At 38.3% G+C, this 23,794-nt stretch overlaps 1 protein-coding gene across 2 annotated transcripts in view; it reads right to left on the bottom strand.

Moving 5' to 3' along the window:
- Positions 1-9,518: 9,518 nt before the first annotated feature.
- Positions 9,519-23,794, bottom strand: part of timp2a (TIMP metallopeptidase inhibitor 2a) — a 23,290-nt gene continuing 9,014 nt past the window's right edge. Inside the window, exons 2-5 of one of the 2 annotated variants that reach the window (XM_037755776.1) lie at positions 15,233-15,333; positions 14,999-15,107; positions 12,040-12,164; positions 9,519-11,572 (exon numbers count right to left, since the gene is read on the bottom strand). In XM_037755776.1, coding sequence (XP_037611704.1) covers positions 11,375-11,572; positions 12,040-12,164; positions 14,999-15,107; positions 15,233-15,333 — 533 coding nt within the window. In that variant the 3' untranslated portion in view covers positions 9,519-11,374. The remainder of the gene's footprint in view (positions 11,573-12,039; positions 12,165-14,998; positions 15,108-15,232; positions 15,334-23,794) is intronic. The other variant, XM_037755775.1, reaches the window with a different exon arrangement.

Here is a 23,794-nt window from a genome sequence, read left to right as displayed (position 1 = left end):
TTTAGTCAGAGCCGAGCAAACAACACACACAGACACATATGTTATGTTGCATATCAGTGGTGTAACATTAATACTTTTTATGTGAGCAAAGTAGCAATATTACAGAGTAAAAAAAGTATTCAATTACAAGTAGGGATGTTAATCGCAAATTAATCACACATTCTTTTCTGTTCAAAATGTACCTTAAAGGGAGATTTGTCAAGTATTTAATACTCTTATCAACATGGGAGTGGACAAATATGCTGCTTAATGCAAATGTATGTATATATTTATTATTGTAAATCAATTACCAACACACAACAATGACAGATATTGTCCAGAAACCCTCACAGGTACTGCATTTAGCATAAAACAATATGCTCAAATCATAACATGGTAAACTGCAGCCCAACAGGCAACAACAGCTGTCAGTGTGTCAGTGTGCTGACTTGACTATGACTTGCCCCAAACTGCATGTGATTATCATAAAGTGGGCATGTCTGTAAAGGGGAGACTCGTGGGTACGCAGAGAACCCATTTACATTCACATATCTTGAGGTCAGAGGTCAAGGGACCCCTTTGAAAATGGCCATGCCAGTTTTTCCTCACCAAAATTTAGCGTAAGTTTGGAGCGTTATTTAGCCTCGTTCATGACAAGCTAGTATGATATGGTTGGTTTTCTAGTTTCATATGATGGCAGTGTCTTCACATATACTACTTGAATTTGTGTTAACGCGTTATTATCGCGTTAACTTTGACAGCTCTATTTACAAGTAAAGGTCCTGTATTCAAAACGTATGGTAAGGTGTTTTGAAATTGTATTTATTTAAATGAGTTGAAAAAAATACTTTAATTTGAATATGTTGCATACAGTGTTTTAATTCTTTGTCCATAATATGATCTCTGTTTGAGTTTTAGAGGATTTTTAGAGGAAATATAAAAAAAAAAAATTCTAAAATCTTTACCAACCCTTCCTTTAATAACAGAATGAAAGGGTTTCCTATCACACAGCTGTATAACAACTTACTGTAACAATGTGTGAAACTTGCCAGCCGTTGTTGGAGCTGCAACTTTATATAGACCTACTTACAGTATACTTCCACTATATAGCTATTTATATACTGCATCTGCCATAAAGGACCAGTGCTACTATTTTAGGTGACATCACTTCCCTTCAGAGCTACTGTTTGAGTTTGAGTTTGCACCTCAATATACTTCCTTATTCTCCATTTTTTCTCTTGCACTACATTTCCTATCAGCGTCACTCTATTTATCTCTTTCACTCATTAATTCTATTTGAGTCGTTGATCGTCTCCTCTCTCTGCAGAGCTGACCTCTTTCTATTGACCTCGCACTCCTGACATTCAGGAAGATCTAGTCCGTTCAACTTTGACAGCATTTTGTGGCAGGTTAAAGATGAAAGACTCACAAAATACAATATATATACTGCATATATATACATACACATGTAGTTCTAGAAACCAGACGTCACAGGTGGTGCTGAAAAACAGACCAAGAGTAGGTGGTGTGATGTAAGCAGTTCCAGTGAACTTTTATGTGATTTGCATATAAAATTTAAATAAAGCACTTCACTGGGCAGTGATGCTGATGAATTGCGTAGAAATGGACATTTCTATATATAGATGATAAGTGCAGTTAGATTACACCACCTGCTGCTGCTTATCATTTTAACCATGTACCTACTGTACAACATGAAGTCAACAGCATCTTCTCTTTCACTGAAATCAGCGTGTATAAAAAATAACCAAGAAGTAGAAGAACAGACGTATAGTCAGCAAAATGTACTCAAACAGTGTTATATGTATCATATTATTGGAATTTATTTATCATTCATTAACATGTAAGCAGCCGTTTAATCTTGTATACTGTTTGGTTAGCTTAATCTAGAACAATGTATATTTTGTAAACTGAAATTTATATTTTACATATAAATAAAATGTTGATCTGCAAAGTATAGCAACTATAACTGTTAAGTCAGCAACAGAATGAAACAATCACAGGATTCAAACCTTAAATTTGTTTTAACATGCTTGTTTACATTATTTTTATATTTATTTATTTATTTATTTTTTATCTCTGAGTCTCCTGATGGAAAAATAAAAAATGAAACATTTTACCACCATTCTCAGATATACTCGACCTTATTCCCACATCCTCTCTCTCGGAGCAGCTCTTCTCACTTTAAGTGCATCTGGTTGCCGTGACAACCACACATAGCATGTAAGAGAAGAAGAAGAAGAAGAAGAAGAAGAAAGTGTAGGAAAGAAACTATCACCTTCTTCTTGCTCATTAAAAAGGTCATAGGGGTCGTTGTTGTGTTTTGTTTTTGTTTCTTTCTCCCTTTTTGAAAAATACTATGTATTGTTTGCCTGATATGTAATGTTACATATTTTGTATTTAACCTACAGCTCCAGTGGTATTACATTCAGTTTTCTTTAAAATAATATCTAGCCTTCTCAAAGAAATTATACGTGGTCATCATAAACATGAAGCAATACTTTTAAGTAAAATGTAACTGAAATATATCAAGTGTATTTATACAAAAAAGTTAAACATAGCATATAATATATATAATAACAACAAAAAAATAGGAAGAAAATCAAACAAAGTATTACCCTCACTGGTGGTTGCACTTAATTATTCAATCAATATAAATATCAGTATTTCATTGAATTTTCTTTAAACATAGTCACATTTTGGTTAATAAATCAAATGGCTGTATGCCATATAACAATAATAATAATGATATAATAATGGTATACAAATTATATACATAAACAATAATAGAATAAAAATAAATATATTCATCTTCCCTCAATTTACTTTATATTCAATCCCTCATTTAATTCTCTTCTCCTCATTTCAGATATTTTATTCAAATAAAATTAGCAATATCACATTGTAAAAATAGTAATATAAGTAAAAGTCCTGCATTAAAATGTTTACTTAAGTAAAGGTATAAACGTATTAGCAACAAAAAAATGTTAAGTATAAAACATAAAAGTAGGCCTGCTCATTAAGCAGCAGAATGACCCCTGTGTATTACAATAATAAAATTAAAATAAAATACAAAAAGAAACACACAAATCACATATAAATATATTAAGTACTTAAGACTGATTTTAATAATGGCCTACTGTCTATTGTTTAGTCTAAATTCATCATTATGAGTCATTAATATTAAGATTAATTTGTATTTCATTCTCATTTATAATTTTAAATTATATTTAATAATATTGCCTATAAATTTCTGAGCCTAATGAAGGCCAGATGTGAGTAGTAGATGAGCCTAAAACACAAAAATATACAAGGCTACACCTAAAAATGTTGTATATAATGCTGCCTACGATCCACATATTGGTGACACCAAAATGGAAAACGTGCACACAAAAGATTTAGGAGGAAAACAAGATGCTTACCTTGAAGTGTGAAGTTACGCTCCCTCACTGCCACCACAAGCCTTTATTTTTTAACACCTGTTCTTTATTGACTTGATTACAAGGTGGAGCAGAACCTACAGGAGAGAGCTCCTCTATTACACATTACACATTTCTGCTTCATGTTCTGACATGTCTACAACAAATTATGATATTTTTCTTCTTCTAATCATAAATGTGGAAAAGCCCCAGATGCTGTACAGTATATGGCCTTAATGCAGGACAACAGAGGTCTCATTTTCTCAGTTAAGACTTTGTAATCTTGTGATCTCCACAAATCTGTTGATGTTTCATGTTCTGACAAAGTGATGGGACCCCTCGGGGCTAAACGGAGCTGCAGGCCCCTTAACAAGGCCGACTACTTTACTTACAGACTGTGTGTGGAACTTTTTTATCCTATCTTTAGAGCGTGGTCTTTCAATCTGAGAGCGTGACTCATTGATTTCACGTTCAGATTTTGTAATGGTTTCCCTCAAAACCCTGTCCTCGCACTCAAGTAGCCCCTGATAGTGCTTAGATTTCATAGTGTTCAAATTTCTAATAAAAAGGGACAGTCCTATTGTCTATGTTTTGCTTGATTTATCTAGAAAATGTACCAATATAGTAACGTATTTAACAACAATGTATACTGGAATCATCAAGGCCTTAAAAACTAGATTTTAATAAGGGCCCCTCAACAAGATCAACAGCGGATAATAATGTCTTTAGTACTGCATCGAGTAGCTGGAGGCTGTATACTCTCTAAAGCTAAATGCTCCATTCATCTAATAGTTTTTGACATTTTTGACATTCAAAACAACAAATGTCAGTGTCAGTTTTAGCCGCTAGCTCGGTTAAATCAGATAACAGGAGGGGGAAGATGTCTGTCATGAAATCTGGTGAGAGGAATTCAGAGTTAAAAGACGAGGTCAAAAACAAATCTAAAAGAATGATAAACATGATGTGAATTTGATCAAGTTTAAGGTAACAGATTAGCCTCAACTGCTGCCCACATATCTACGTCTGTCAGTGATTTAAATAGATTACATTTTTTTAAAAATGTGTGGGGGTGCAGCTTCCTTTCACCTCAGTTAAACTGCACTTTTTATATTAAATTAAATTATTAAATTGAATTAATTTGAATTTAAGTTTATTTTGATTTAATCTTATTTTATTTTATTTTTATTTTCAATCTCACTCTCAATTTATTTTATTGTATTATTTTTTTATTTTATTTTTTTTATTATTTATTTATTTTATTTTCTATTTTTTACTTTTTTTTTTTTTTATTGTTTATGTAGCAGAGGACATACATTCAATTTATTACGGCTTGGGTTAATGTCAGGATATATTGTAGATCATTTTGCTTTAAATATGTGAGCTATTTTAAATTGCCAGACATTTACAGAAGATGAGTGTTTCAGGAAGCACATTTCAAACATTCAAAGATGTTGTCAGCTGCTTTTTGAAAGATTTAACCTGAAAGTATAAAAGGAAATGAGCCTCAGGCAGGTAAAACATCCCAGACAATAAATCAAAAGAGACAAAGCCATCATCACTGAATACTATGTCTTTGAAACATGTTTTCTGCACCAGTTCAGTTTCATTTTCATATAAAAAGGAGTTTGGAGACAAAGCTTCTTGTTAAAGAACAAATATGGATTCCAAAATGTTTCTTAAATTGTGCTCACATTCATAGGGTGACCCTTACAGTCCAGAGAGAGACATAATTTGGGAATAATTCATCTCCATGGCAACCCATTCATTAGACTGAAGTACTTTAAAAAATCCAGTCCCGGTTATGAAAAATAGACCAAAGAATAAAATGAGCCAATTTGTTTGTCTTCGCATTCAAATCAGCGACCATTATTGTGTAAATTCATCCGGTGAAGTGAGTGTGAAAGAGTGAAAATGTGACCTTGATGATGACGACGCCACGCAGACTCACAACTTAATGAAAGTTGAACACAGTTTATCTGGAAACCTCAAACTATTTCGGGCGTTTTGTCCTCGATTCACTCTTGTGGCGTCTCAATAGAATGACTTTATCTAATCCTCTGAGAGAAAACATGATAATATGGATGATACACATGTTTATTATACCAGTAAAATATTTACACACATTAGTAATGCATTACACATTTTTCTTTTTGAGCTTTTAGTGGCTTCTCAGGTTTATGATTATTGACTATGAGTGTATTTGCAGTGGTGGAAAGTACATTTACTCAAGCACAATTTTGAGATAATTGTACTTTACTTGAGTATTTCCATTTTATGCTACTTTATACTTCTACTCCACTACATTTCAGAGGGAAATATTGTACTTTTTTATTTTATAAATTTAGTCACTTTGCAGATTTTTGGATTAATAATAGAAAATATAATAAACAAATAAATTATGATGTATTATTAATGATTAAAATAAGACTTTATTGATCCCTTGGTGAAATTCACATGCTACCCAACAGTACATATATTTACCAGCTGCAACATTAAAGTGATGCACAGATATAATATCATAATTGTAATTAAATAATGTAATAAATGATGCTGAAATTAGCCATTTTACATGATGAGTACTTGTACTTTAAGTATATTTTGATGATATACTTTGACTTCAGTAAAATTTTGAAGGCAGGACTTGTACTTGTAACAAAGTATTTCTACACTGCAGCATTACTACTTTTACTTAAGTTAAAGATAAGTAAAAAGAAAGAGTAAAAGAGTATTTTGTCCACCTCTGTGTATTTGTACATCACGTCTGTCTTTAGTTTCTGTGATGTGTCTTTGGGTAGGCTGCTGTGTTTTTCCTCTTGTATTTTATTTATCATATTCTTCTGTATCAGTATTTTAATGTAAAACACATTGAGTGTACTTGTACCACAATGAGCTACATAAACCAGAGTTGTAGAAGTAACTTTGTCTTTAGAGGAGCATGAAGCAGCTGCTGTGTCCTCTGGTGGCCACCGGGTGGCATCACAACTACAAGGGACAATGTTTATATGTTTGAATTATTTACAGCAGGTACCTGCAGATATACATAATTTATATGATTTGATTTAATCAAGTACCTCAGCTGCATCCTGGTTTGTTGTTTATTATTCAGATATGGTGAATTTTATACCATTTTTATAATATAAGACTGGGGCCTTGTGATAATGTATTAATCTGAAAATTAATAATCTTCCTCCACTGGTGGAAGAAGTATCCAGCTATTATATTTAAATAACATTAGCAATATCACACTGTAAAAATACTCAAGTAAAAATCCTGCATTAAAAAAGTTTCCTTAAGTAAAATATACAACAAAAGTAACTTTAAGTATAAAAAGTAGAAGTACTCATTAGGCAGCAGAATGACCCCGCCAGTTTCCTTTAAAATAATATCCAGCCTACTCAAAGAAATGATTCTTGGCCCTCATACATACGAAGTAATATTTTTATTACAATATATTTAAATAAAACATAACTATTAAAAGTTGATTTATTCAAAAGATTAAACATAACTTCTAGTATATATATTAGCAACAAAAAATATGAAAAAAATGTTAACAAAAAATCAACAAAGTGTTTACCCTCACTGGTGGTTTCACTTCATTTATTTTTAATTTGTATTTTATTGATTTTTTTATATAAATATATATTTGGTCAAAAAAATCAAATGACTTCTCTACGCAAAATAATAATAATAATAATAATAATAATAATAATACAATTAAATAGATAAAAAAATATATAAAAAGGAATACACAAATCAAATATATATTCCTACTGCACTTAATTTCTTAAGACTGATTATAATAATGTCCTCCTGCCTATTGTTTATTGATGTTGACAATTAATCTAAATGCACCATTACGAGTCAATTGTAATGCTACTGTATCATATAGTATATTATTAATATTATCATTATTATTATTACTATAACATAACTATTAATGTTGTAGTCGGTCATCGTGGAGCTAATTTTAAACTACCATACTTTATATAGGTTATTATTTAGGAGTTTATCCTTTAACAACATATCATTTTAGAAATGTATAGGATTTGTCTGTCAAATTTTAATCTGAAAAGTAACTAAAGCTGTTAGATATATTATAATAATAAACAATATTTAATTCTGAAATGTAGCGTGGTAGAAGTATAAAGCAGAAGTACATCAAAATTGTAGTTAGTAGGAAGTAGCCTTGACATTGCCACAGTTTAGGAATATATATAAAGATAAAATATGTCTTAAAACCATCAATTATGTTTCTTTAGAGATGCATGAACGTGCTTATTTTTTCCCCAATAAGTTATCTTGATTTAAAGGTGTTAAATTGTCTCATTTATTTTTACTCTATTCGTGTGTTTCCACTTCAGCTCATCATTTGATTCATCAGAAAAATATCCTCAGATAAAACAATGAGTAAAAAGTGAAATATGTATGCGTGGGAGGATGAAGGGAATCAAAAAACTTTGTGTTGCCTCATGTCAACAACATGTTGTAAAGGTTTTAGTCTTTCCTTGATTCATAATTAATTTCTACACGTTTATTTGTGCTTGTTTGGACGAGAACTTCAGTGTGAACTCTGTGTCTCTTCCTGTTTGTCCTCTCCCTCTTTGGTAACCAGGATTGCAAATCGGAGGTTGCAGCAACAATTAACCAACCTCATGTACACAAGGGGTTACCTAACCGGGTTTCAAACACAAAGGGAGAAGTCAAAAGCAACTGTAGTGACAGTCACGTACACCCTGCATCGGTCTACTTCACCTACTTATAGTTGAATTCACACCCTCCTCTCAGACACGGTGACCTCTGAGTGGAGGAAGAAGTGAAATCCCCTCTGACACCGGATGATTATTACAATCCTGTTTGACATTATTGAGCAAAGAATGAACAGAGATGACAAACCCGCCCGGTCTGGGCTCTGCCTGCACATTTCTCAAATATTTTCCTAGTTGAGTCGATTACCACATCTATTTAGGAGTATCTGACACACACACACACACACACACACACACACAGCCTCCCTCCGCTGTGAAGTATACGTCCCTCACACACACACCGACGACCTCGGTGGGAAATCAACAGCCGCCAAATGAAGGCCAAGTTTGACTGCTGAACATACCAAAACACAAATGTTTGGAGGTTAAATTTAGACTTTGGTGTGTAGAATTAAGAAGTGACTAATTATAGAAACTAGGAAAGACAGATTTAAAGTCAATAAATAAGACATTGTGAAATATATAATCATGTAAATAACCACACAGAGAACATGATAACATTTACTTCTTCTTTCCACAATAACAGAGTTTACCGTAGTCAATTTTAGCTGGTCGAGACTGAAATATCTCAACAACTATTGGATGTTTTGTCATGAAATTTGGTTCAGACATTCATGATTCCCTCAAGATGAATCGTAATAACTTTGGTGATCTTTAACTTTTCCTCTAGTATGTCAAAGTTTATTTTTTATTGGACACATTACTTTGATTTATGACGAAATGCCTGCAATACTAATGACATTCCCATCATCCTCAGCTGTCACCACCCGGTTTCAATGTTATCAGCCCATTAAATGTCCGTTATCAGCCTCATAGATGTGGGTCAGAAGGTGCCTGCTACACCCACTAGCAGGTTTTATCATCGATCCACATGGTCGATCACCTAACAGCTTAGTTTTTAGTACGAATTAGCAAGCATTCAAACTAGCTAAACTAAGAGGGTGAACATGGTAAACATTATTACATCTAAACATCAACATGTTATTGTCTTTGTGAGTATGTTAGCATTTAGCTCACTGTACCAAAGTACACTCACAGAGCTGCTAGCATGACTGTAAACCAGATTAGTCTTGTTATTTTTAAGTCCAGAGGTTTTTACTTCAAAATGCCTGTTTCTATTTCACCACACCATAAAATGGTTATTGGGAAAATAGCGTTGTAAAATATGAACATATGACATTTTGAAATAAAACTGCTGGAATGAAACAAGAGTAATCTGGTTTACAGTTTGTTTCATAACGTCTTACGGTATTTATTTCCTCTTTTTCAACACTTTGAGCCTCCGTACTTTTTAGCCTGCATCACAAACACCCAAAAAAAACTCACACAAGCAGCGTTTATTCTTTCAAACGTGTGGTTTTTATTTGATAATACTGAATATTTTGTCCTTCGCCCGGACTTACATAAAGCATCAAACACATGCACAGTCCTCTATTCACACAAGGTACCCATTTCTCATTTCTCTACACCTCTCCAAAAAGGATTAATCTCTCTCACTCTCACGTTACTCCAGCGCAAGAGGACCTTCTCACCTCGACACTACAGCTACAGACATCGTAGACAAAAGACAGCGAAAACACACAAAAAAATCATGACAGGTATTATAATAATAACACTGAAAAAATACAAAGTAATGGGAAAATGGAAAGAGTTTACTTTTAAATTATGCCTCTAATACTCCATCATATATATATTTTTTTTGTTAATGTAGCTCGAGGTGTATAAAACAGCACTGTAAACTTCCGATTGAGTAACTTGCTTTCTATGACAGCGATAAAGCTTTCATTAATAACTGGAAGGAGCGGGAAAGACGAGTTAAAAGCTAAGCATGTAAAGATTACTCATGAAATTAACCGTCTGCGAGAATATACTGGCAAATCATGAAACTGCTGTTGGCATTTTACAATCAACAGATAATACAAAGACACTGAAATAACAGCCAACAAAGCTCTTTTTGTTTCTCTGACACACATAAAGTCTGCAAAAAGATCCCTTATATCTGAACCTCTCACACGCCACTATTTTTTTTCTTCCGTTGCAAGTACTATTTTATCTGTTATGACAAAGATAGCAAGAATAAGTTTGTGAATATGGATCACCAAAAGCACTCAAAACAGGAGAAATCTGCACCTGAGGTGGATCTGTCGGTCTGGGCGAACTATAATAACTGTCACATCAAAGTGTTCAGGCTCTTGTCTTTACTGGAACTCATCCTCAAAAAGTGCAAATCTAGTTCTAATGCAGTAAATAATAATCATCAAGTAACAACAAAAGTATATGCATAGGTACTGTACAGCTACATAGTGGGGATGACAAGGGAGAGGGGGGTGAAGACGAGAGGAGGAAGAGAAAATTTGGGATGTTTCTGATTGGACTGTTGGGGCGATGAGGAGGTGTTTTACCTCATGAGCAGGTTTAAATTTAGAGCGCTCATCTTTACACAGCATAGACTGGTCCAGTGAGGCCTGCGACGGTCACAGGCTTCAGTTAAAAAAAATCGCCACAAGAGAAAAGATTTTCACCGAATGAAACCAGAAAAGATCAGCCATGCACGATGACTCATTTTAAAAAGACAGTTAAAGCATGTCGTGGGCGTCCGACGTCACCAAAACAGCTCCCAGCAGAGAAAGATGACAGAAGCAGTAACTAATAGCGTTCGGAGAGAGCGAGACAATCATTTAAAAGAAAGGCAACTTGGAATTTTGGCTTTGGAATAAAACGGAGAATGAGGTAATAAAAAGTAGAAACACGATGGGTAACGAATGATCGTCCGTAGATCGGAGGGATTGGTTGGTGGAGTCGGAGAGCAGAGCTGTTAAAGCGCTTTGCGGGGCACGAAGTGCTCTGTCTCGCCGAGAATTTATATCCTCCTGACGCCAGCCTCAGGAGGAAGTTACATCATCACTTGACCAGTCTATGTCTCATGATGCTATTTGATTGTTTTTTTACAGAGTCGCCGTGTCTGAGAACAACCTCTGAGCCTCCTCGTGTTGCTTCCTCCGACACGGACAACAAATACAAAGAGAAGCTGAAGGTTGTTTTCAGACCAGCAGGTAATTTCAGTCACATTAGCTTTACCTATTTTATCAAAAATCACGTTGCCTGATGTTGTTGTCTTAAATTTCAATGGAATCGTTTACATTTATTTTTCCAGCCAGGCTGTGCAGTGGGCAGTCAGGCGTGACACGCGACTTAAGGGTCGTCGGCGTCCAGGAACTCTTTCTTGGGCGACGCAACGCCGCGGTACCAGGAGCAGGAGCCGTCCGCCCTCTTGACGCAGGCGTAGTGGTTGGCCTGGCGTCCGTGCACCTGCTTCTCAATCATCAGGTCCGTCCACAGACACTCCTCGGGAGCCGAGATCTCGCAGGGCAAAGAGGGGCAACGCACGATCTGCAGAGACACAGAACAATATCCATATACTGTGTGCACAATCTGCTGAGTCATGTTATGAGACCACTGTATTAGAAATATACAGTTAGGGCTGAGTATTATGTGAAAATGTTCAATACTAGAACCAATACGATAACGGTAAAAATACCCAACTGAAACTTCTACCATGTGTCAAGCGTGTAGGAGAACTACCTTGGTACAAACATGGCGGCTCAATCAGCTTGAACGCATTACAATGTAACTCAATGCAACCTCCCTATGTTAGCGCCGTTATTTAGCCAAGCAGGACTGTGATGCCCACTGTCAACTAATTGAAATCAACTAATCAATATCTCTGTTTCCTGACTCACTGCTCTGATGTTTGTTGTTGTGGCTCACGTCTCATCTCGTCTGGTCTGTTTCTGTCTGGTATTGTAGGGGAGATAAACCATATTACATAACACACAGACAGTCCTCCACTGCCTTACCTTGCATTCACAGCCCATCTGGTAGCGCTGGGTCAGGCCCTTCTTCTGGGTGTTGCTCAAGGAGTCCCAGGGCATGATGTAATCACACAGGGTTACATGCATGCTTCCGTCGGCCTCGGCCTTGCCTGCGAAAGAACAAAACGGCGATAAAGCTTCGCAATTACAGAAACTTCAGACATAACAAGATCTTACATGCATCATCATCGGACAAAAAGGTCACAAACTATGAGACAACAGATTCACAGGTGATAAAATCTGTTACTATTCAGACGGGAGCCTGCAGGCATCAACAGAGACCTCCTGAGTGAAAAACTGGTGTTTATGTTTCACGCACGAGTGGCACCAGTCAAAACAAGAAGATATTTCAACTTGAGTTCTGCTGACTCCTCCTCACTTCACCGCTATCTGTCTGCAGAGCAACTCTCAACATGTTGAAGTCTTTACAGCGCCGTCCGTCCTTCGCAGACGGGGACTGACTCACGTTTCACTGGACCTCCTCCAGCTGTTAACCCTTCGAACTGGAGGAAGGATGAATCGTTTTAAAAGATGCCCCGGTCTGCAGAAAGTTAACCGTCCCACTTTCCCACTGCAGTCTGAGAGAGAGAGGAAACGCTGGCTTCAGCAGTTCCTCCTCTTACAACTCTCTGTAATTAGGGCCGAGTGTTTGCGGGTGCATCTCTGTCTGCGATGGGGAAACCAGAGCATGCATGACATCATCATCCTCTGTGTCTCCTCTACTCGCTGTACTATGTCTCAGTCTGCTGCTTTCAGTCACAATACCAGCCAATACTCCGGTGAAGAGATGGATGAGAAGATTGATACCACTCTCATATTGGTTTGTTAAATATAAGGCTACAGCCAGCGGCTGGTGACCTTAGCCTAGCTTAGCATAAAGAATGGAAACAGGGGGAAACAGCTAGCCTGGCTCCATCCAAAGGTAACAAAATCCACCTACCAGCACTTTCAAGCTCTTTAATTTACAAGTTATTTAACTCGAACAAAACCAAAGTGGAAAAACAAATATTCAAGTTTTATGTGCTGAACTGTTTCTTGGCCTGTCAGAGTAACTCGTTGGGCACATAACTCCCAGTAAAACGCTAAAATTACTGTTTTTACACTTCAGTTTTGAATGGATTAAACTAACAAGATGTAATGTGTTAATTAGTGAACTTTAAAGGTGCTGGTAGACAGATTTCTTTACTTTCGGACTAGGGCTGTCAACAATATAGCTTTAATGCCACTAATTTCTTTAACGCATTATGCTACAAATTTACGATCAATATTGGCGAGGAAAACTGGCATGGTCATTTTCAAAGGGGTCGTCTGACCTTTGACCTCAAGATATGTGAATGTAAATGGGTTTTATGGGTACCCACGAGTCTCCCCTTTACAGACATGCCCACGTCATGATAATCACATGCAGATGGGGCAAGTCATAGTCAAGTCAGCACACTGACACACTGACAGCTGTTGTTGCCTGTTGGGCTGCAGTTTGCTATGTTATGATTTGAGCATATTTTTTATGCTAAATGCAGTACCTGTGAGGGTTTCTGGACTATATGTGTCATTGTTTTGTGTTGTTAATTGATTTCCAATAATAAATATATACATTCATTTGCACAAAGCAGCATATTTGCCCACTCTCATGTTGATAAGAGTATTAAATACTTGACAAATCTCCCTTTAAGGTGAACAGATAACAAATGTGTGATTAATTTGCGATTAAATATATGAATCGATTGACAGCCCTACAATTTACACATCCAGCAGTTAAAGAGCAACATTGTTATTCATGTGGAGTTGTGGTTCTGTCCACTTGATGAAGTCCAATAATCTGTCTCTTTAGCTGCTAAATGCTTCATCATGTTCACCAGCTAGTCGCTAAATGTGCCTGTGTGCTGTTTGTTCCTGAGCTGGTAGTGTACGGTGGATTTTTCCCTGTAAACAGCTACCAAAAACGACGCGACGAGAGCGTTGACAGTAAACCAAAACAAAAGTCGCAGCTTGGAAAAGCAAAACAATGAGCTGAAATTTGTTATAAAGCTCTGTAAAAGTGAGGGGGATTACAGAATCAGGTGATAAGTCTCTGTTGATCCATCACTATGAGCGACCCCTCTGCTTAAGGTTTAAGCTCACTGGTCTAGAAAAAAATTACAAAAGTGGCTCAACTAATCCCACTGAAAAAAAAAATGCAGCCTTGGTGTTACATCTGTGAAAGTAAATTAGAAAACAAAGTCACAGACGGTTACTAAGTCACAATACATCCAGCCAACTAGGAAACGCTCCCTTCAGACTGTTATCTTGTGGAGTAAAATATGTTATTGTCATCTCACGGTCACCATCACCGTGGGCAGGATGAATAAGATCTACAATAGTACGTACATCTACAACTCTCAGGAGCTCACAGACAAGGTCACTCCCAGTCTCCACAGGGTTTAGTCAGCAGCATGTCATTACCCATAATAACATCAACAGTTACTCCTCCTACACACTAAAGGGCCCGTTAGTTAGTCTACACGGCTGTTTACACCTGGAGGTCCATATCTGATTATCTGTTTGTTTCCTGTCTGTCTTTCTTTTTATTCTTTCAATTTCTGTTTGTAGGTTGAATCTTAAACTGCCCATTAGAAGTTAACAGAGCCCAAAGTAACTAACAGTCGAATATTACTACCAAAGCTATAAGACAGAGAGGAGCAAATGAACAAATATTTGGTATTTTACGAGATAAAAGTTCTTAAATAGTTGCGGTTGTTAAAATTGAATGCCAATCTACAATAAAGTAGCTGGAAAACAGGGAAACAGCTGGCCTGGCTCTGTCCAAAGGTAACAAAATCCACCTACCAGCACCTCTAAAACTCACTAATTAACACAATATATCAATATATTCTGTTTGTGTATGGATGAAATAAATCTCTCCAGAAACAAAGCAGATATAAAATCACATGAGTAAAACACACACCTGAGATCAAGTACTCCTTCTTGCCGGCGACATCCAGGGTAACGCCACAGACAGCGGACACAGGAGCAGTGAAGATAGACTCGATGTCCTGGTTAGGCCCCTTGAACATCTGGAACAAAAACCACAGCGAGCGGGGTCAAAGGTCAGAATGAAGGAATCAAAGTCTGAGCATCAAAATACATCTAGTGGATACTCTTCAAGTTAAGGATTCAAATTCAATCATTGTCGTCATACCTTGATCTGTTTGATCTCATACTGGATCCTCTTGATGGGGTTCCCGTAGACATCGTTCCCAGAATCCACCTCTCTCTCTCCCACCACCTTCGCTCGAATCACTGTTGGGGGAAACGGAGGAACACGGCATCAGCGTTACATGATCCCTCCATCAAAAGACAGACAGTAAATGCGAAAAACACATTTCCAATAAAATGATGCAGAGAGAGTGCTGCCGTAAGCAACCAGATATGTGAACACGGTGTTCTCATATTGTGGACCAAGGCTGTTCATGTGAAAGGACTAGAGCCTGAACGATATCGACTCAGTGCAGACATATCAGTTTCAGCGTATAGGTCAGCCGATAACTTACAAGAAACTGAAGAGCGGAAATGCCAACGATATGTTTTGAAACAGTGTCACTATTCTATAAACGAATCTGGCGACCACTTTGTGTGTTCCGTGATCTAGCTCATGAGTTTCATTTGAAGGCACCATACCTGGCGTAGATAGTAAACACAGATGAGTGTGTATTTAAAATGGATTAAAGTCAAATTGAAGGCTTTTTTGAGGACACCTACATGTTCTGTTCAACAGTGTTTTCAACAATGGTATCATTCCCGCTCTAAAGATCCCAACGTCATGACATGAGTCCACTGAAAGGTGTTAATATTGAAGCATCCCATTCTTGTTCATCACGTCCCAGGCTAACAAAAGGGCAGATTTACAACCAAAACAACTTCCACAGCTGCCTCAAGTCTCATGTGCACATTCAAATCGACAGCAATGAAATCCCAACTAATGGTACACGTCCACATCCTCCATCCTTTCCATGCTTCCCATTCATCGTCTATGTAAGCAACCGTGTAATGCATTCTGGTAGCATGGCGGCATGTTTCGAGAGATGGGGCGTCACATTGGCCGCTCCTCATTTGCATAAAGTTGAGGTCTAGGCTACTTTATGCAAATCACAGGCGTCCGATGTGACTCGCTGTCTGTGGAAACTCTCTAGAAACTTCTAAACTAACCAGTAACTGCACAGCTTATTTCTCGCATTTTCAGAAACACATTTCGGTGAACTATTTTCGTGATATAAGAGAAGAAAGTTTCTAAACAAGCCGCCATGTTGGTTCCAGTTTGAAAGCTGGAAGTAGCTGTACACGAGGGAAAGCGATCGTCCAATCAGATGCCAAGTGCCTTGTGTCTAGTGGCAGCCCATCAAGCGTCCAATGCTGGAAAGCGAGGTGATCCCCTGTGGACACGTACCATAAGGGTTCCCATTAGGTCTAAAACTGCATGAGGGCCAGACACATAAACTGACTTCTTGGCCTGCAGCACCAAGCTTCCTGCTTCCAAACATGACCAGGAAACCGTCAACGGAGCAGAATTAAGGAATAAGAGTACAACCTGAAAGTTGATATGCAGAGAGAGAGAAAAAGAGAGAGAGAGAGCTAGAGGCATGTTTCTCACCGTGTGTGTGTGTGTTGTGTGTTTTAACAGCCTAACTGACTACATCAAGCTTCAGCTATGCTTAGGGCATTTATTCAGAATGGAAAATATGAGCAATAGAGAAAAAAAAAAACATAAAATAAGCAGGAACAGAGGACACGTACACATAGATAAACACACACACACAGTAGACTGCTGTTGCTCTTACACCCCTGGGTTCAGTTTATGACTTGGAGCAGACACAAATATGGGGGTTCATGGCTCCCAGAGTTAATAACGTCTCTTCTGCTCCTTTCCCTCGATACTACCTTTTCCCTTTTTCATTCTCCCCTCCTGGTCCAAGATGCTTTTCTGCACATGTAACTACGACCACTACTATTAAATCGTTTAGTCTATAAAATGTCAGATTGGAATGGCTTGTTTTGTTCACAAATAAACCATAACTGAAAAATGTGTTTACAACATGGGAAGTCGTGTACACGATATGCTTGCTGTTCAAGTGGTTAAGTCGTGAGAACACCGTTGCTAAGCAAACGGCAATATTAACGTTACTGTTGGCGTCTAGAAGCCACAGAGGCTAACAATTTAGCAAGCGAGTAACATAATGCAGTAAATGCAAAGACATAATGACAGAAAAACAATATACGACTAAAATTATAATATTATGCACCGAAAAATGAACTTCCATGGCCTCCGCCATTTCTGACAACGCCAACAAACACGTCACAACTCGTGAACTTGTAGAACGTACAACAAGAGGGCGGCGTTCATATGGACTTTTCTCGTGAACACAGTAAAAACGACCCCATTTGAAAGCACCACTTTGAAAAAAAATCCTGTAAATCCTTAGATTTGAGAGGCTAGAACTAGTAAATGTTTGATATTTGTTGGTACAATGCTTAAATGTATGGCATTTGTTGTATTTTCCAAGTGTAATAATGCACAATATTAGTGGAGGTGGTCTTCGTTTAAGGTGAGGGGGATCACCTCCACTATAAAACATATTGAAACTAAATTCTTAACTGAATCTATTGAGGTCTACGGCAGCTGGCTTTTCACTACCGCCTTTGGCCGAACTATAAACACTTTGTTGTATGAATCAGTTCTTTTCCAGCATAAGCCGGCCCTGAATATTGGACTAACATTCATCGGGTGGCCACAAACACGGCTCCAAAACCTCCAAGCTGGCTGCATAAACAGGCAGCTGTTTGTATCATCAACCGTATAAGGTGATAATATGTCAACATTGTGTTTAAAGCTTGTCTCGCTGCCCACAGTTGGCCAAAAATCAAATCAATTAATGCAGTTTTAAAGGAACAGTGTGTAGCATTTCGGGGGATCTATTAGCAGAAATGTTATATAATATTCATAACTATGTTTTCATTAGTCTATAATCACCTAAAACTAAGAATCGTTGTGCTTTCGTTAGCTTAGAATGAGTCCTTCATATCTACAGAGGGAGCGGGTCCTCTTCAAGCAGTTCGCCATGTTGCTCCGCCATGTTTCTACAGTATCCCAAAACAGACAAACCAAACACTGACTCTAGAGAGAGCCTCTCATGTTTTTACGTTACATGAAGGTCACCGTAGTTCTGCAACGCGCTTGTGAAACTGCGGTAACGTGAGCTGCAGAGTGTAAAACAGTGGTACCACCAGCCGCCGTCTGACTTCCGTTGGGAAGGCCTGCAGTTGCAGAAACACCCATATACGTAATTTGGATAAATGCCTACCTGAATGTTTGAATCACTGCTAATAAAAGAGACGGAGGAGATAAAAGACTTGATGATCAGCTATCAGCACAGATAACTGCCTTTATAAAGACATTTATCAGTGCTTGAGAGAAACCAATCCTCGTTCCTTACAAGCAAACTTTTACATTTTAGTTCCACTGATGTTTATGCAAATGTGTAGCAGCAGCCAGAATACACACATAAACACACACACACACATACACACACACAGCAGCAGTATACCTGGCTGGCACTCTCTCCTGCATTCCTCTCAGTTTTTCCGCTCTCATTTCCTGACCTCATTCTGAGCCACAAACTAATGAGCAAAGAATCAGCAGCAGGACACAATACTGAGGGGAAATCACCCTGTTGTTCACACTGGATTGTTATTATGGGAGCGTATATCTGTCTACCTTGGTGTTGCAGACATGTTTACTTCCCAGTTCCCCCCCTGCAATAAAGCCAGAGCGGATCACCCTGTGCAGTCTAAACAGCATGTTTGCGGAGGCGGCAGACTACACAGCGTGATGCTAAAACAGCACGACTACCAGGAGGCCCGCAGGCGGATGATATTCACCGCAGATTGATCCTAAAGGTCACCTGATCAGCAGCAGTCAATCAGCAGCCGGGAGCCCCCTCCATAAACCACCGACTGACCCATATTTCTACCACTCCCCTACCCTCCCGACCAAGACCACGCTTAATGACTTATACATGCGTATCAGTTGCACTACGCAATGTTTTCCATGCAAACCCCGTATGAACACACACCACATCCTAAGTGCCCCCCCTCCATTCAATCCCACCGCATGACTATCCATTTCTTTTCTCATACTCCAGTGACCACCAAATCATCCCTGATGTGGTTTGTCCAGCTCCAGACGTATGTGGGCCCTCTGTTTAACCGGTCATTTGACCAGAGGCGAAACGCCCTCAAACACCCGCCCTCGTGACCTCTAACAACATCTGTATGAAGTCCTGTGCAGCAAAGCTTTGGTATCCTTTGTGAGGGCTTCATGATGACAGCAACCACGGTGATAAAGAGTCAGATCAACACATCAACAGGATAATATCATCGGCCAATACTGTCATATTGTGCATACATGTTCCTTAGTTTTCTGAATTCAAAGTGTTATTTGAGTTTTGATTTATGGATTACTTAAAGGAGATCAATAACGCTCCAAACTCGCGCTAAATTTTGGCAGGTAAAAACTGTCATGGCCATTTTCAAAGGGGTCCCTTGACCTCTGACCTCCAGATATGCGAATGAAAATGGATTCTATGGGTACCCACGGGTCTCCCCTTTACAGATATTGTACTTTGTGATAATCACATGCAGTTTCGAGCAAGTCATAGTCAAGTCAGCACACTGACAGCTGTTGTTGCCTGTAGGATTGCAGTTTGCCATGTTGTGATTTGAGCATATTTTTTATGCTAAATGCAGTACCTGTGAGGGTTTCTGGACAATAGTTGTCATTGTTTTGTGTTGTTAATTGATTTCCAATAATAAATATATACATACATACATACATACATTTGCATAAAGCAGCATATTTGTCCACTCTCATGTTGATAAGAGTATTGAATACTTGACAAATCTCCCATTAAGGTCAGATAAAAAATGTGCGATTAACTATGGACAATCATGCGCTTAAATATTTTGAATCAGTTGACAGCCCTAATATCGATATTTTCTTACACCCCTAATGTTAAGTACATTTCATGAAGTAAACATGTCTATATATTTCTAGAAATAGAGGCGTGCACAGTCAGTGTGCACGTGTTGTTGCATGTCCACTCCTGCAGACAGCAGGGTGCCTCTGGTCGTCCACAACGCCCAGCCTCCGGACAGTCTGACTGGGCAGGGCTGCCGGGGAAGTTCCCCTTTGTGGGAAACAGATTTATACAAAAAGAGGATGTTTGTGTCTGCACATGCATGCGTGTGTGTGTGTGTGTGTGTGAGAGTGTGTGATTGTGTGGTAAGTGCATGACACTGCTAGATTTTAATGGCTTGTGGTCTTAAACGGGAACATCATTTAGCGTGAAAAACAGAAGGTGACACACACACGCTGCCGGTCCCTGCATGTACAGTAGGTGTGTGAGCACGCAACGAGTGGGAATCCAATTTCTCCAAAACAAATATCAAAATTGTCAGACCACATATCGGTTGACAAAGTCACTTTGTTGTTGCCCACATGAACATTCTGGGCAACCAGACAACCAACTCTATTCTGATTCTCTGCTCCTTGTAAGCCTGCAAAACCCATTTCAACTCTCCTTCATACAGTCCTGTCTGTGCAGGGTCTTATCTGGTCTTCCTCCCAGCACATTGAGGGTTTTCAGATCCACCAAAAATCCACAGTTTCATCCTCAGGTCCACCCTGAAACCACCGCCGGACAATGACATAGACCATTGTGCCTTTATAACGTGCATCCTCCCTCCTCTGATATTGACTCATACGCCCTTTAAAAACAACACACCAAACACAAATACACCTCTCCTCTAAGTCCTGCCAGCTCAGCGAGACGTTGAGTCACACCTGAAAATAGAGGAAGATGTCATTTTGCAATGTGAAATTACAAAGAAACACATCTTATCCACAAACACACACACAACCGTGCATGTGTGTGCATAAGGAGTCAAAAGTAGGCCTGCACGATATGAGGAAAATCTGCGATGTGAAATACCATTGCTCAATATTGCGATGACGATATTGAAGTGTGCACATTAGCTATATACACAAATATTTATAATATAACTAGGCTAAATGTTGGTTCTAGAGCAGCAACAGTTATGTTTACAACAGTAAAGTCACTATATAAAGTCTATAATATCTCACTGGAAACAGCATGATAACAAATACTAACGTTACGGTCTTTAGCCCCACGGTCCGTTTAATAACGGGTTTTGGTAACCATCCCTAAATAAATGATTTTTCTCAATCATCACAGTCTTTTGTGATGGGTTTATCGCGCATGTTCATATTGCGATGACGATGAAAATACGATTTATCGGTCCGCACTAGTCAAAAGTAGGGTTCACTTCATGTGATTATCATAAAGTGGGCATGTCTGTAAAGGGGAGACTCGTGGGTACCCATAGAACACATTTTTAATCACATCTTGAGGTCAGAGGTCAAGGGACCCCTTTGAAAATGGCCATGACAGTTTTTCCTCGCCAAAAATTTGGCCTAAGTTTGGAGCATTGACAAGCTAGTATAACACGGTTGGTACCAATGGATTCCTTAGGTGAGCGGATTCCGCTACAACCTCCGAAAGACAGAATAGCGGCCGGCGGATTTTAAGGGGTTACTTAAAAATCAATACAGCGTTTTGGAGAATCGATACAGTACCGCAAAGTATAATATCGCAATACTCATGTGTATTTTGATATTTTCTTACATCCCTAGTCAAAAACAGGAAGAAGAGATGGAGCCTAAGTAGTGTGGTCGGGGAGTTTCTCATTCTTAAGGATACCATGCATATTTTAACTTGGACCGTGACTTTTACTGCTTTTCCCTCCTAAAAACACACCCTGAACTGACAGCCAGATGTCATCTGTAGCCAGTATGTGTGTGTGAGTGTGTGTGTGTGTGTGTGTGTGAGAGCGTCCACCATGCATGGCAACAGGCCTGCAGTTGTGTGAGTGTGTGTGTCCCTGCGTTACACCGGAGCAAAGTTGGGAAAACCCCAGCAGCATTCCTGTAATTCCTCCCAGCACCACCCCTCACAGGAAGAAACAGGGCAGGAACGGAAATTTAAGAAAAAAGGAGAGGAAAGGAAAGCACGCGGTGTGACATATTCTGTGGTTTTAGATTCACCCCCCAAAAAATATTTCTCTTCACATTCTCCATCCCTTGTCCTCCTCTCTGCTCTTTCCCTCCTTGTCTCTTTCCCTCTCTTGTGCCACGTTGCCCTGCGAAAGCCAGGCGACGCTGCTTCGTTCCCGGAGCAGCTGAGGGGTGAAGCCACACTCTGCTCTCCAGAACCTGAGACATTATGTACAGTGATGGTCCCACACTGCTTCCTGTATATTACACAAACATAGTGCACATAAACCCTGAGATACAACGATATAGTGCTCTTACTGTGTTTTTTTTTTTAGAGGATTGCACTGAGATATTACAATGAAATCAGAAGTACCATAAAGTTAACTATACTATTAATATTAGCTCCTTATTGTGCTGCTCCACAGACAGACTCAGGAAAACCTTTATCCCCCGAGCCATTAAACTGTACAACACCTCTCTAGGGAGGGGGGGGACAAAGGAGGATGGTCTGCAGGACACATAATAATGCACTATACTCATTTTTAACAGTCTCTTCTGCACTATATTCCCTTTTTTTAATAGTCGTGTATCACAGCTGTTACCCTGCACTATATTCACTTTTAACAGTTTTCTTCATCTCCTTGTATTTTTATATCTGGTATATTTTTTTTACTGCCTTTTTACTAACATGTTTTTGCACTATGAAACTGTGATGCTGGAAACTTGAATTTCCCTCGGGATCAATAAAGTTACTATATATCAATCTATCTATCTATCTATTGCACAGCATTACAGTCTATTCAGTTCAGGTGTACTGTGTGTCAATAGTGGTATGAAGGTGAGGTGTGGGGTATTTGTGTCCCTCTTTAATGTCCTTTGCCACCAGTGTTCATGCAATCCAGTGCACTTTAGACTAAGCTACTGGAGTTACCCTGCACTATACTCATTTTTAACAGTTTTCTTCATCTCCTTGTATTTTTATATCTGGTATACTTTTTTGTACTTTGCACTATTATTTTTTTTTACTGCCTTTTTACTAACATGTTTTTGCACTATGGAACTGTGATGCTGGAAACTTGAATTTCCCTCGGGATCAATAAAGTTACTATCTATCTATCTATCTATCTATCTATCTATCTATTTATCTATCTATCTATATATATATATTGTACCTAAAACATAATTTCTTTTGTTCAATTTTAAGTTTTTTGTTTGCTATAATTGTGAAAAATGAGAGTACTATATATATATATGTATATATATATATACATATATATGTCAGGAGCATGCAGATACTGCTGTTAACTTTGTTTTTTGTACTTCATGTATAGACAGATAGTATAGATAGTCTTTACCACCTCAGTGGAAATGTTTCTTTGGCTTCTCTAAATAAAGTTACAGAACACACACACACAACACAACAATAAAACATACAAATATACAGTGTACAATATACAATAGTGCAATGGAGAGGTAGTATTTTTACTAACATGTTTTGCACTATGGAACTGTGATGTTGGAAACTTGAATTTCCCTCGGGATCAATAAAGTTACTATCTATCTGTCTATCTATCTGTTATAATGACTTCAAAATGAGCATGTGTGTGTGTGTGTGTTAGTGGGTGTGTGTCATCA

The sequence above is a fragment of the Sebastes umbrosus genome, chromosome 20 (genome assembly GCF_015220745.1).
Source record: "Sebastes umbrosus isolate fSebUmb1 chromosome 20, fSebUmb1.pri, whole genome shotgun sequence".
Classification (NCBI taxonomy): domain Eukaryota; kingdom Metazoa; phylum Chordata; class Actinopteri; order Perciformes; family Sebastidae; genus Sebastes; species Sebastes umbrosus.
The sequence above is the reverse complement of the archived record's forward strand: the minus strand, read 5'-3'. Positions and strand labels throughout refer to the sequence as shown.